At 38.5% G+C, this 11,598-nt stretch overlaps 1 protein-coding gene across 1 annotated transcript in view; it reads left to right on the top strand.

Moving 5' to 3' along the window:
- LOC112971939 (von Willebrand factor D and EGF domain-containing protein-like) overlaps positions 1-8,406 on the top strand; it is a 30,276-nt gene extending 21,870 nt beyond the window's left edge. The window contains exons 3-6 of the mRNA XM_026077870.1: positions 3,342-3,437; positions 5,366-5,470; positions 6,222-6,317; positions 7,945-8,406. Of these exons, the coding sequence (XP_025933655.1) occupies positions 3,342-3,437; positions 5,366-5,470; positions 6,222-6,317; positions 7,945-8,054 (407 nt within the window). The 3' untranslated portion in view covers positions 8,055-8,406. The remainder of the gene's footprint in view (positions 1-3,341; positions 3,438-5,365; positions 5,471-6,221; positions 6,318-7,944) is intronic.
- The last annotated feature ends 3,192 nt before the right edge of the window (positions 8,407-11,598 follow it).

Genomic DNA, 11,598 nt, shown 5'->3' with positions numbered 1-11,598 from the left:
CGCGGCGGCGCCCGGCCCCTCGGCCTCGCCCCGCCGGCGGCCTGCAGCCCCCGCTGCCAGCACGGCGGCCTCTGCGTCGGCAACGGCACCTGCCTCTGCTCCAAGGGCTACGAGGGCGAGCGCTGCCAGCACGGTAACGGCCCCCGGGCGCCGGGCGCGGGCGCAGCCGGGGTCCGGGTCGGGGCGGCACATGCTTTTAGAGGCTCCCCTGCTTTTCAGGCCTCGGGATCCTTCACGGATATTTCTGGACGGGATTAGGGGGAATGGTACTAATGAACAGATCAAAACTGTGCGGGGAGGGGAGGTTATTTGCTGCATCCCGCGTTTGTTCACAGTATTTCATGCTTGTGAAAAATAGGGGCATTTGCTTCCTAGATGTTACAGCGGCCCATATAACCATTTGTACGTCCCGCTCTCCTGGCAGGAGGCGTAAAAGCTCGGGTGAATTGGAAAGCCTGCTATTGATTTCCCAGGGGGGACTGCCTGTTTTTGAAAATGACATCCTGTACGTGAAAGTAAGATTTGTGGAGAAGAATTTTAATATAAATCCTGTTTAGCACACCAGATTTCTAAGTCATTTCTTCAAAATTTGACTATASAGCACTGTGGCTAATAATTGCTAAAGATCACTCAGTATCTGGAGAAATTCTTTTGCCTTATATCCCGTACTGTATGATGAGGTAATATAATTCGTACAGTATTTGTTCTAATTCACAATATACTTCATCTAAAACAAGATTTCTTTGAACTTCAAAATGGGCTCTGAAAACTTAATTCAGTACCTTAATCGTTCGTGGAGTGTTTTTTTATTTAGAAGCTAAGGCTTGACCGCATGCGGTGGCCAATGATGTATGGTAATGTTTTGCATAGTGGGGGAGGATAATTATACAGCATCCCCTGTTCCAAACAACTGTTGAATTCTAGACTTTTGGGGGGTTGGAGGAGATGTGAAAGATCTTCAGAGATGCAGATCCGCTCATGAACTAGAGAGGTAACTAGGCTGTTCTTCACACACCTCTTCCCTTGGATCAGTACTGCTTGGTTTTGTTAAGGAAGCCGATGAAGGCTTTCTCTGATAATGTCATCAATGCAGAAAAAAATTTGGATAAATGAAACCCTTCATCTCTTGTTCTGTCCAGAAGAGTCATTAGATAAGTTAACCTTTTTTCCCCCTCTCTGACACAAAATTCGCCATACAGATGAAGGGTGGAACGTGTTTGTATAACTGTGTGTGAGGGTGTTTTTGTTTTGTGCGGTGGTTTTTACCTGAAGCATTGTAGTCTTGAAATAGTGAGAAAAAAGAGCTTGTGATGTCTCTAGCGTTTTCTGGCTGTTTAGAAGGCTGAGAGTGAAAGCGGAACATCTGTTCTGTAATTTAAAAAGAATGAAGTGAACTTCACTACAGTCACAGGCAGTTTGGAAAAAAAAATTGTTTTGATTTTAAGTAGATGATCTTCACACTTCTTTAAATTTGTGGTTGGAAGCTAAATGGATCTAATAATATGGTCAGTAGAGCTTTTGGACAGAAAGAACTTTGCTTCTATTGCCACCATTTCTGGGATTGCAAAACATGAATATAACTGAGGGAAAGAGTTGGAGGAGACTTTTTTCCTATGACTAATTCTGTCTAATTGAGTTACTCAGGAAAGAGTTTTTCCTGCTTTGTCTTGTTGCTCAAAATGGGGTCGCAATGACATGTGTGCGTCAAGTGTGTAGTAGTTCAGGTGAACTGTACTGTTCTGCCCATGAGCAATCCAAGGAGAGCTCTGGACACAGGTGTGTTGTAAAATACTTCAGGGTGTTTCAGCGTAAGCTTTATTAGAGCGAGATGAATGTTGGCATGTTTGTGCTGTGAAGTTGCAGATCAGATTCCTCCCATTCGCTGGAGACGCAGTCTTGCTTACTCTTAAGTCTGGGAGGTGTTGCAGATATTTTGACAAAGAGTAAAATGGGCATAAGAAAAGGAAGTGCAGTTTGTAGACTTTGGATTTCAGGACAACATTTAATTCTTTCATTATCTCTCTTTCCCCCCCCCGCCCCCTCATTGGAATCCCTGTATTTTAAAAGGTGTTTGCCTTATAAAAAGTCTTTCTTCAGTTGTCTCCTATAAATCTGCCTTTTGCATAGGAAACTAACCAAATGGTAATAATTGGACTCAGCAGTTGAGAAAAGCGGATGCTATGTATTTCTTTTTTTTTTAAAAAGGGCTATAACATTGTTAGGATCCCAGCAGTGCATAATGCACACAGCTAACCTTTTGGGATCTCATGGCTATTCTCTAATTTTCTTTCCTGTTTCACTCCAGTGCTTCCCATTTGCTGTACTTTCTTCATGCAAGTGGTGTCAAATTTAACTGTTAGGTTTCCAAGCTAGAGCTGCTCTCTTTTTCCATACAGAGTATCAGTATTCCGGTAGCACCGCCATATTGATAATTTTTAGCATAAATAAGTAAAAACTTATAAAACTGTGAAATCACACAGAAACAGAACTTCTCTTAAACTGAGAGCTCCTGTGAATAAATTAGTTTTCTCAGAAACCAGGACTGATTCAGGAATGATTTTTGAGTAGCAAGGAGGGCTATATGTTAGATAACTTATTTGCAATCTAATCAGCTTTACCCAGAATTTTGCAAAATGGAGCCTTTTATTTGTGCCTTATGCAGCATGTCTAAGCTGTCAGCAATGAAAGAGCTGTATAATCCATGAAGAATATAGATCCTTTTGTCCTCACAGATAAGTATGGTTATAATAAAAGTTACATTTATCTTAGATTATTTCTAAACAAACATTGTACATTTTAGAAAGGCCCTCTGAGAGGCCAGTTGAGCAAATATAGAGAACGGAGAAGAAAGAAACACTGATGTATTTTTAGGGAGATTTAGAGAAGAGATGAGGAAATGAGGATGTAGTTTTATGTCTGGAGAGGGATGTAGGAATCCAATAAAGAGTTAAGTTTGATAATATATCTTAAGAATCAGAAGTTGCCACTGAAGTCATAGAATTTTTTTTGTCTTTTCTTCTTATAACTGCTTTTCTCACCTGCATTTTGCCATTTCTTGTCTTAAATTATCAAAAGCTCCTTTGGCAGTCCAGCTGTGTTCCTTTTTAATCTACCCTAGTTTGAACGTTTAAAATCTTAAAATGGTGGAGTGCTGTCTATGTAGGGAAACTCTTCCACCTGTTTTACAATGTGGGATGGCAGGACAATCATCTTGTGGCAAGTATGTTGACAAACAGTATTCAAAGAGACTAAAATAATACACATATCATATGTAGTTAAAAAATAGTTTTGGTGAGCTTCACCAATAGTTACCCTAGCTTGCTTTGTTATCTGTTTTACAGCAACTTGTTATCCAAAATGCAAAAATGATGGGGAGTGTCTCAGACCTGGAAAATGCAGATGTCCACCTGGCTATGGGGGTAGATACTGTCATAAAGGTGAGTGAAACCCAAACAAGTGATAGGTTAGAAAAAACAGCAAGTTTGAAAACAGACAAAATAAATATTTGGGACTCTTCAAGTTTATGATCTAATGCCCCTTGGAATAATGACTGTAATTCCTTTGACCTCTGATCTTACTGTCAGAAGATTCATGGCCTGGAGGATCTACATGCTTGCAGGAGGATGGGATGGAATATAGGAACTGAAGTTTGCTGTGAACATTTGAGAGAATATAATCCCCTGGAAAAGGCAACTATGTGTTATGTAAATTTTCTGTAGTTTAAATGCTGTTTAGCTGTAGTAGCTGTAAGAATGGTAATATTAAGGCAAACTACGTTGCAAATTGAAATGTATGCTGATAGTTAATGAGAGAGGATGAAGATGGGAAGTAAAAAAAAGACCAATTTTTTATGTTTATGTGAAGCCTATTGTAGATATATATGGATTGGAAAAAATAATCCAAGAAAACCTTTAACATTGTTATTAACTGAACAGACTACTGATGATAACTCTTGAGTTCTAGGATAAAAGAGGAATTAAAAAAAATAATTTAATTAAATTAATTAATAAAATTAATTAAAATTAAAATAGTTTGAGGGGAAAATCTGATGTAGATTGTTGGGCCCTCTATATAAGGGGGAACTTGACCTTCTAAGAAGAGTCCAAATCAGAAACAAGGTGAGAGGTACCGTTTGAATAGGAAGAGCAAAATGAAGATTCAGTCTATGGTAATGCTGTAGTGCAGACTCGGATTGGCATCTGAGCACATGTGCTAGGTGTATTTGTTATAATGCTATCCATGTAAGGTTGTGTCTACCCTTCAGGTGGGGTACTGTGGCATATGGAGCCTGGAGGTGCGAACTTGATGTGTAGTGCAGTGTGCTTTTAAATACATCAACTTATACTGTCATATAAAGAAGTACATAAACTACTCTGAAGAAGTTGTGCATCAGTGTTCATGCTGGTTGTCAAGAGAAGTAAAATAGCCCAGATTTAGCAACACACTTTTTCTGGCTATCCTAGAGTCTACTCAGGTGTCCATGTGCATTCAGCTTGTGCCATAAATCTGTTATCTGAAGTCATGCTGGAAACTTGTGTTACAGTAGAGATTTGGACTTTGATCTCCCAAGTATCAAGCCGACATCTCAATTGTCTGTCATTATAATAAAGGATAGTTGTTTCTCTTCCAGAAAGTGGATCTGTCATGTACATTAACATTCATGCTTGTGAAAGGATGCATTTGATTGTATAGAACAGTGGTTATGCCATATTTCAAAGACGGTGCACACCACGTTCAGTGCCAGTCACATGTCTAGCATAAATAATGCTTCATTAATGAGGCCTTCAGGGCTTTAAGGCATAGAACAATTCTGGAGTGAGGAGGCTGACTTAGACAGTTTGCCTTTGAAAAGCACCACTTGGCTGGGTTCTAATAGTAGGTTCATTTGCCAAAATAATATCCCCTTCTCTTCCTCATGTTATGCATGGTTACTGTGAGGTAAGGAAAGATGTGAATCCTCAGCCATGTGTTAAATACTTACCAGCTGTGATTTGGCAAGATTGGTAAAAATATGCATTTTAGCAGTTACAGTAGCATGGCTTATGAGCAATTGGTTCACATTTTCTTTTTTTTCTTTTTTTTTGTGCTGTAGCAATAACCATGTTTGGTACTTGTGAGCTAAATGCTCACCAAGCTCTTAAGCACACATTTAATTTTAAGTGCATTTTGAGCCAGTATTTTAGAGACATGGTTCTGTCAYCTTCACTCTCTCCTTATGGAACTATGCCTTACTCTGAATAATTGAAATTGTATTCTTTGCGGATGCAATAAAATAAGTAGTTGATGGTAGACAAGCTATTTAAAGATAATTATTTACACTTTTGTGCTGTTCCTGAAGTGTACTACRTATGCTGTTCTTTTACAGTAAGCTGTGAAGGAGGCTGTCAAAATGGTGGGGAATGCATCTCTGTCAATGGAGTTGTGAAGTGCCTTTGTGCTTCTGGCTGGACAGGATCAAGATGCCAAGAAGGTGGGTGTCTAAATTCACACACTTTGTACCACAGGTAACTTAAATGCTGACCATGCCTATGGCCTGTAAACAAGTCCAGATGGTAGCCTCATGAGAGATCAGTGGAAACAGAAATAATTTGCCAGATAAATTACTGGAATTGTCTCAGTTTTTTTCACTGCGTTCTGAAGAACAAAATTCTTACTCGTGCAATGTGTGTAAAAAAGCAAAATACAAATCACTAAACCAAGCTAAGCCCTGCCTGTCTTCCAGGAGAAAAGTTTGAAGAAACTCTTCTCCCAGTTAAAATGTCTGTATTACTTTGGTGTAAGGATGATAAAATAGAAATACACAGTGCATTGTATATTTAAATAATGAAAATGCTTTACGTTGATTAAGAAGTATAACTGCAATAACAGGTATTTTAAAAGAATTAACGAGCTAATAACTATAGAAATGTCATTATATTACTGTAGGAATAGAGGACCTGTGCTACTGGTAAATATGCAGATAAAAAAGTATCATATCTGTGCACATATCTGTTAAGATTTAAACCAAATTTCTTAGCATATTTTTTAAATTTATATTTCACGGTCCTGGAAATGCTTTTAGTGTTATACCAGTTGAGTATCTGGCCTGGGGGGGAGGGGCGGGGGGCAGGGATTGAGTGTTCTTCCATTTTGGTTTGTATCATCCTGAATATTTTGTTCTGTCAGGATTCTTTTATGTCAGATTTATAAATCCTCCTGGTTTATCCATGCTTTCCTTCTAGCAATTTGTCCTCAGGGTTGTCGGAATAATGGAGCTTGTGTGGCTCCTGGGATTTGTAGCTGTCCAGCTGGATGGATCGGTGGAGCATGTCATTTAGGTAAATGACTTCTGACATTTTTTCTTGTATCACTTTCTGTACTTGTTTGAATTACCAGCATAGTTTTCAAATCTTCAGGCCCTAACAAAGCTGCTAGGGTGGTATCTTAGAAAGTACATGAGAGCTGCTTCTGCATACTGAGGGCCCTAAATATGTGTGTAAGGAGAACATAGCTTGTCAATTTGGTCAGAAAGATAGAACTTCTCCACTTCAAATCACTGTTGCAGATCCGAGTTTTGGTTATCACCAAATTCATTATAAGGTATCTTTTGTGAGTCTGAAATATCTTCTATAAACCAAGACCCCAGTGTAAAGAACTAAAAATGGCTGTTAAAAAAAAAACTTGCGCTACTGATGCTGGTTAGAAGCTTCATTAAATGTTATGGACATGGAAGACAAGCTCCCTTCTCATGTTGAAGGTAGTGTGGGAGAATCAATTCCTGGTGCTCTTAAAAGACTAGAAGAAAGCTGTCTGTAACCAGAATTAGTACATTAGACATTCCTGCCAAACAGCCATTTGCATTTCCCAAGCAATGATTCACAAAGGCAGATGAAGTTTATAAAAACTTTAATCCACCCAGAGCTGCTGCTTTCTCAGATTGCAGCCCTGTGTGTCCTGTAACAACACTGACCTGATRCTAAAGGCATTCCTGAGACTAGCAGAAGGAAGGCTTTTTGTTTCCTCCTTGGAGACCAAGAGAACTCTGATTTAAACATTGCCTTTGAACAGGGTACAAGGTATCTGGATTAAGTCCTCTGCATTTGAAATATCATTGGCATGGTCTTGGGAATCCAAATCAACTGCATTAGTTTTTCTGCATATTATTGTCAAGCAACCATCAACAAATAAATGCTTTAATGTTCCCGTTTGCATCAGGAAAATGCTTATCCTTTGTACTCTTCCATGTACTGAGATAGAGGGTGATATTCAAAGATGAGCGTGGGAGCTGTAGAGATATTTGGTACACCAAATGTTTGGACTGCAGAGTTCCCTTCCCTGCACCATCAATAGCGTTAGTGTTCAGGTCCCTACTGTTAAAATAATCATTGTGTCTGAACTAACTAGATCTTTATTCAGTTTGACCTCTCTCCACGCAGATCTCATAAGCAAATTGCAGCCCCTCGCTTGTTATGTTAACTGGTGTGTAGCTAGTGGAGAGCTAAGGCTCTGCCTGCTCCGTGCCCCTCTGCCACTCTTCTTTGGCAGTGGGGGACAGAAAGGCAATGCATAAGCAGCAGCTAGTGAGTGCGTAGTAACTGTTTCCCCCTGGATGCCTAAATCCAAGAACTGCCTTGAAAAAGTTTCTACAGGGATTTTTATTTTCCCTCACTACCATGGTGGCATCCATCTCAAAAATAGTCTGTCCCTTAAAGAACAACAGAAATGATAGTATTTTAAAAGGAGAATGGAGCATAAATAAGACTAGACATACTGTCACTGTATTCCAGTGAAGGCCATGAGACCATAAATTGAGAGGTATTGCTTTTCAGTTCTTCCATTATCCTTTTATTTATACTGTCCCGGTGCTGTCACTGGGGAACAATTCTGCTTGTACAGAGAGACAAAGAAGAAAAATGATCCTGTGTTGTGTGGAAGACACAGTATGTATCTGGTGTCTCATTTCAGCTGTGTGTAAACTACCTTGTCAACATGGAGGAAAATGCATAGCTCCAAATGTGTGCAGATGTCGGTTGCCGTATTCTGGTCTACAGTGTACAAAGAAGAGGAAGGAATGAAATGGCCTCAGCAAAGATAAGCTGCATTTTCTTCATGTAACTCTTGGTATAGAGATGACGTCCAGTGCGAGATTGGAGGCGGGATAGGGGTTGGGGGACTTAACATGCTAACTGATTTCAGATATATTTTTGTTTCACGTAGATTAAATAAATGCTCTTTTGTATGAAAGAAAATTATTCCATATTGTAACAAAGTTGTTGTGAGTATCCAAGTACCCCTGTGTATATAGTGTATTGCACAGGTTTTCTTTTGTTTTCATTTTTCTTCATAAGCAGAAGTATTTTATGTCATGGTTGATACAGCTGACCTTGAAGTAAAATTTGCTCTTTGAATAAAATACTTCAGAATGGATCTGTATTCTTTTGTCTGATTTCCCCCCCCCCCCGGTCAGAATTATCTTCATATATTAACGATGCGTTTTTTAAAAACACATGAAAAAAACGCCCTTAATTCAAATCATCAGAAGTGGGTGTTAGTTCAAGTRTTACTTACCTTCAGTAAGATTACACAGTTGCAAGAATAAACTTGCAGAGTTTGCATCTTTCTGGAACATTAGCAAACTGCAAAGCATCTTATTAAAAGATCCGGGTTATCGCTTTGTGTACGCTTCTTCCCCCACCCCTTTTAATCAGATTTGGATCTTGATCAGTTATGCCTTATAACATACTTGTTCAGACAGTTCCACTCTTACCTTCTAAAAGCTTAATCCATAGTGATATCTAAATGAGTCCTTATCTTGACTACTTTTACTATCGTAGTATCTGATCATCTCTCAACTTCCAATTTATTTCTTTTTCTTATCCCTATAAGATAGGGAAATGTGTTTAGCCCCCTTCCAGAGATGCAGACATTGATGATCCATTCCTTTTCAAGGAATGTCTTTGCAGTAGCAATATAATGGGAGGCTGCAGACTGGCAGTAAAGAAAAGCCTGTGTCTATCATGAATCACCTCTGTGGAGGATGCTCAGGCTTGCCTTCTGAACATGTTACAGTTAGACCTCATTTGGGTTTTGCAGCCTTCTGAGTGGGCTGCAGATCTGACCAAGGCTCCTGTGTTCATTGAAGGCTACAACTTGAGGAAGATTTTGCCAAAACATCCAATTTGAACCAGTCAACTTTCTAAATGTTGCCCAGATCAATTTTTTGAGAGATTTTCATTGTCTTGTAGGTGAAACTGTAATGTTCAGTAGGAGAATTTTGGTATGTGTTATTCTGATCTTTTGTATCTATGAATAAACTACGTTACCAGAACATGTAGCTTTCACATGCAGAGCTTGGCTGATGTGGAGATGTTTCTCCAGAGATTAAGTGCTACCAAGCATTGAGCAGAAACAAATGAAATGGAGTATTCTCTACCAAATTTCTCTAAAGGCGAGAATATTCTGTTTCTGTAAGTACAGTGTTAGGTGATAGAGCTATCTGAAATCAAGAACCTAGGTATAAAAAGCTAGATTTTAGCTAAATGGAAGCTTGTTGAAATAGGAAGTGGAGGCTCGGGAGTAGATCTGCAAAAATGATTTAATTTCAGCATGGCAGAAATTAACCGATCCTAATTCTCCTGTAGAAATCACTGGTTTTGGTTCAGTTTTTAAGCTCCCTATTCAATATTTGGGAACAGGAAAACATTTGCAGAGCTGGTCCTCAACAGTTCCTTTGCTAAATGAGGAGAAGCCAAGCATGCTAAGGGCAAAAGAAAGCTGTACTATATTGTACTAGATTATACCGTATTTTCTATAAGATTCCTRTTCTCCATTGTGAAGCAATTGCTGTGTAACTGAGAAACCTTCTTCTGCCCTTGCTTGGAAGGCTGCTGCATTTAGTTAGGATGAAACCTGTCATGGATGTGTCTTCTGTAGGCTTTGTTGCCAGGGATAGGGGAGAGAGTAAGAGGAGTGTATTTTTTTGTGCTGCTTTTGCTATGATACATTAGACGTTTCAGACATTCTGGTGAAAAATGTGGTTTTGATGCAAGAAACAAGATCGTTTCATCAATAGTTCTGGAGTAGGCTTTATGGTGATGAAATTCTGTGTCTGTATCACAGCTCACTACAGAGATCAGGACATAATTTAGAAATTCAGGAGTTACATTGACTACCTTAGGTGAAATACTGGTTGCAGGGAAGTGAATGACAAAGTTTCTTAATTGCATCGGACCCAAGATTTCAGAATAAATGAACAAAAGTAAGTAAATATGAAGAGGCGTAATATCTCAGCGTTGTTCCTGAGACGACTGAGTTTTCAAAGCCAAAAGTGACAATAGCAGTGATTAGAAGCCTGAAAGAGATAATAGCATTGTTAGAAGTATGAGAGCAGGAACAGTGAGCGAGAGAGACCTGTAATTGGTATTTCTGATCAGGCCACAGAAAATGCTGATTTAAATAGTTCAGTGTTTAGAAACAGCAAGTGAAAAATTAAAGTGAAGTAAGCAGCAATTTGATGGAACACAGAATGTGATGACAGATTTTAGAAATACTGCTTGAATATAGCACCATCTACTGGCTGAAGCTTTTTTTTTTGTAAGAAAAATAATTATTTAAAATCTCTACAATATTTTGAGTGGATTTAAAAATGAATTTTCTAGTAGTTCAAGGTAGAACAGAATCAGAGTGTATTATAAATGACAGTCCCTGTCCCCAAATGATTGTTTTTCCAGTTCCACAAATATCTATTAAAAGAGTTGTCAGTATTCATTTTCTTTTGTTTCTCAGAATAAGTTTCTTTTTATTGTTCCTGCTCCCTAGAAGACTGAACATGCTTAGTAGTTTCAGCATGTGATGTTTGGAACTAGATGTATCTTCCTGTGAAAAGACAGTTACACATACAGCTCAAACTTTTTTGAGATATGGCAAGAAAAATGATACAGAACAGAGTACATCCCTATTTATTAGAACTAATGGTAACAACTTATACAAATGCTCTGATATTCACTAAAAATGACAGAAAAATTGCAGAGGAAGTGTGCTGGTGGTGTTTTTGATATTCTGTCTTTTTGGAGTGTGGGGTGAGAAGTGTTTCTTCTTTTTAATCTTCTTACATGTGCATTTTACCATTTGTTTTCTCTTCCACTGTCAGTGGCTGTAGCAAGAATGGAGTTAATTGTTTTATCTGCAAGATAACCTTTATTGACAAACCCTTTAATAATTTTTTCTAAACTGAGCYGTGGTTGGTAATTGAGTAAAATAAACCAACAACAATGCCATGTGATACCTTGGTACATAAGAAATAGAACAAACATGTTTGGTCATTAATGATGCTTTCTAACCTATATGTTTGGCTTTGTACCTATGTACCCTAATGTTAATGTTTTTATTGAGAATTTAAACTTTGGATTTTCCCATTCGGGCCAAGTAATGGAATAGATAAATCTAATTTTCAAGTAGCTTAAGTTTTTATACTGATTTACTTTAGGGTTTGCACTGGTCCTTCTTCAACGGTTCGCTTTTGCCAAATGGAAATACTAACTCACTTTCTGTTCTAATCTATGAGAATATATTATTAACTTTTGTAAAATGAAAGAGCCTTTCACATGTGGTCCACTCATT

This window comes from Apteryx rowi, unplaced genomic scaffold (assembly GCF_003343035.1).
Source record: "Apteryx rowi isolate R43461 unplaced genomic scaffold, aptRow1 scaffold_465, whole genome shotgun sequence".
Lineage (NCBI taxonomy): Eukaryota > Metazoa > Chordata > Aves > Apterygiformes > Apterygidae > Apteryx > Apteryx rowi.
Note: the sequence above shows the minus strand (reverse complement) of the source record. Positions and strands in the feature narration are given on the sequence as shown.